Genomic DNA, 2,014 nt, shown 5'->3' with positions numbered 1-2,014 from the left:
TGGCTGAACTAAATATATCATGAAGATATTTTAAACATATGTGCATAAGGAATACTTATAAAAAAAAGAATTGAAGTCAAACGCGGTGATTTAGTTCGCCTAATTTTATGTTGCTTTAATCTATGAATATTTAATACATTGAACGCATGCTTTAATCAAAACACCTGTTTGTATATGATGGAACGTCATTGTATGGATCAATATGTAAAATAAAAGCTTGTTCTTTTTCAAAATATAACAAGTCCTAAAAATTATGATTTTAATAAAGTTGTAAATTTTCTTTTAGAACTCAGTGTTTTATAAATAACTTTTTTTATTGGTTAATTCGTTTTGTACGATAGTAGTCTCAATCCAAGTACTCGATTTTGTGACAGTAGCGGTTTTGTTGGGATACCCCCAAATACAATATTCACGAAATTCTTGTTTTTAATCACATCTATTATATGTGAATATGTTTTGCTGCTTTGGCAGCTTGCACACTGATTTCATCCATGCTTTTACGAGCACTTTCAGTCATATCATCTAATGAGTGTTTTGTTTTCATTAAGAAATCATCGGCAGACTCGGCAATACCTTTGACTTCTGCGTTTATACGTCCAATTACCCATTCAAGACCTTGACGACCTTTGCCCGCATTCATGCTTATGGTGGATGTTAGCATATCTTCCATATAGTGACACAATGGAACGCCTTGCACACTGACGGATGCTTCCTGTTTAAGTAAAGTTTTACTTGAATCTGTTGGATGTGGTTCGTAATAGAGGACTTCATCAACCGAAATGTGCCGACAGAAAGTTAAGTTAATGGTTTTAAGAACCATTTGTTTACGTTGTGGGTCCACAGTAGAGCGTTCACTTGCAAAACATGTTTTGGCAGTACCAATTAGTGAATTTGTCCATTTTGGGAAATACCACTTCGACTGAACCAGGCGGTGTGTGTGCAACACTCCGTCTACCACTCTACGCTCTACAACATCTGTCCCAATTATAGATGGTGTCATCGGATTGGGATATTTTCGCCATGCTGCCTGTGTAACCGTTTCCCATGGGTGGTTGAAAGTGTGCTCCGATGTCCATATCTTCATTATGCAAGTTTAGATGTGAATATGAGGGCTTCAGTTAGTCGTTTCGCAATCAATTTTTGCCTTGGGCTACAAATGATTTCAGTCGCCTATATTAAAACAAAAGTAATATTCCAAAAGTTATTTAACAATCACATTCAATTTAAAGTTATGATTTGCTCCATAAAATTGTTAGAAAACTAAAACAATTTGATGTAAATAACCTTTGGCTAAAATTAAGTAGCGAAATAATTTCCCAAGTGTCAAAGAAAAGAGTGTGGACTTCAAAAAAATTTTCAACGTCTAAACAAATATGGAATACATTAAACATACCCTGTTGACTTTTTCTATTGATGGTGATACCGTTTCGCTAAATTTAAATCAATCGATAAAGTGGCATCTACCCATTCTTGTGTCTTTGTTCGGTACGCAATGGTTGATTCACATACCACTTTCTTTGCTATGCTTGACAATTCATACTTTACCAACGCAGCGAATAGGGCAGAGGGTACATCAGCATTTAGCATTTCCTTGCTTCGCCTCAAAGTGAGCGAACTCATATGAAATAATTCAAAAAAGTTAAATGTGAATCTGCCAAACGTAACACACTCGTGTTTTCCATGAGTACTTCAACACATAGCCTGTATGCCAAACGGTAGAAACCTGAAAAATCTGACAGATGAAAGTGTAACCTTGATATTTTTCTAGGTGATAAAGGTAAAATTTCGATACTCTTAAATGTGATTACAGACATGAATTCGAGAATCAACATGATCTGCAGCAAACACTACACGAAAACAAAAATAATTGGAAACTAACAGAAAGAGAAAACTAAAGAAATTATAATTTCCTTGGAAATCAGAGAATTAGTTAGTAAAAATAATAAAATATATCATTTATTAAATATAATAGCATAAATTAGTAAATATAAATTTATTAATAGTATTACTTATA

At 33.8% G+C, this 2,014-nt stretch overlaps 1 protein-coding gene across 1 annotated transcript; it reads right to left on the bottom strand.

The window, feature by feature from the left end:
- Positions 1 to 293: 293 nt before the first annotated feature.
- Positions 294 to 1,391, bottom strand: LOC120769200 (protein slowmo). The gene is made up of 2 exons (XM_040096095.1): positions 1,285 to 1,391; positions 294 to 1,170 (listed from the first exon to the last, which is right to left on the bottom strand). The coding sequence occupies exon 2, from the start codon at positions 1,082 to 1,084 to the stop codon at positions 440 to 442; it is 645 nt and encodes a 214-aa protein (XP_039952029.1). The 5' UTR covers positions 1,085 to 1,170; positions 1,285 to 1,391; the 3' UTR covers positions 294 to 439.
- Between the last annotated feature and the right edge of the window lie 623 nt (positions 1,392 to 2,014).

Source organism: Bactrocera tryoni, chromosome 2 (genome assembly GCF_016617805.1).
Source record: "Bactrocera tryoni isolate S06 chromosome 2, CSIRO_BtryS06_freeze2, whole genome shotgun sequence".
NCBI lineage: Eukaryota > Metazoa > Arthropoda > Insecta > Diptera > Tephritidae > Bactrocera > Bactrocera tryoni.
The sequence above is the reverse complement of the archived record's forward strand: the minus strand, read 5'-3'. Positions and strand labels throughout refer to the sequence as shown.

What these genes read in the sequence shown, in the direction of transcription:
- LOC120769200 (XM_040096095.1), bottom strand. Translation starts at nt 1,084, where the DNA reads ATGAAGATATGGACATCGGAGCACACTTTCAACCACCCATGGGAAACG.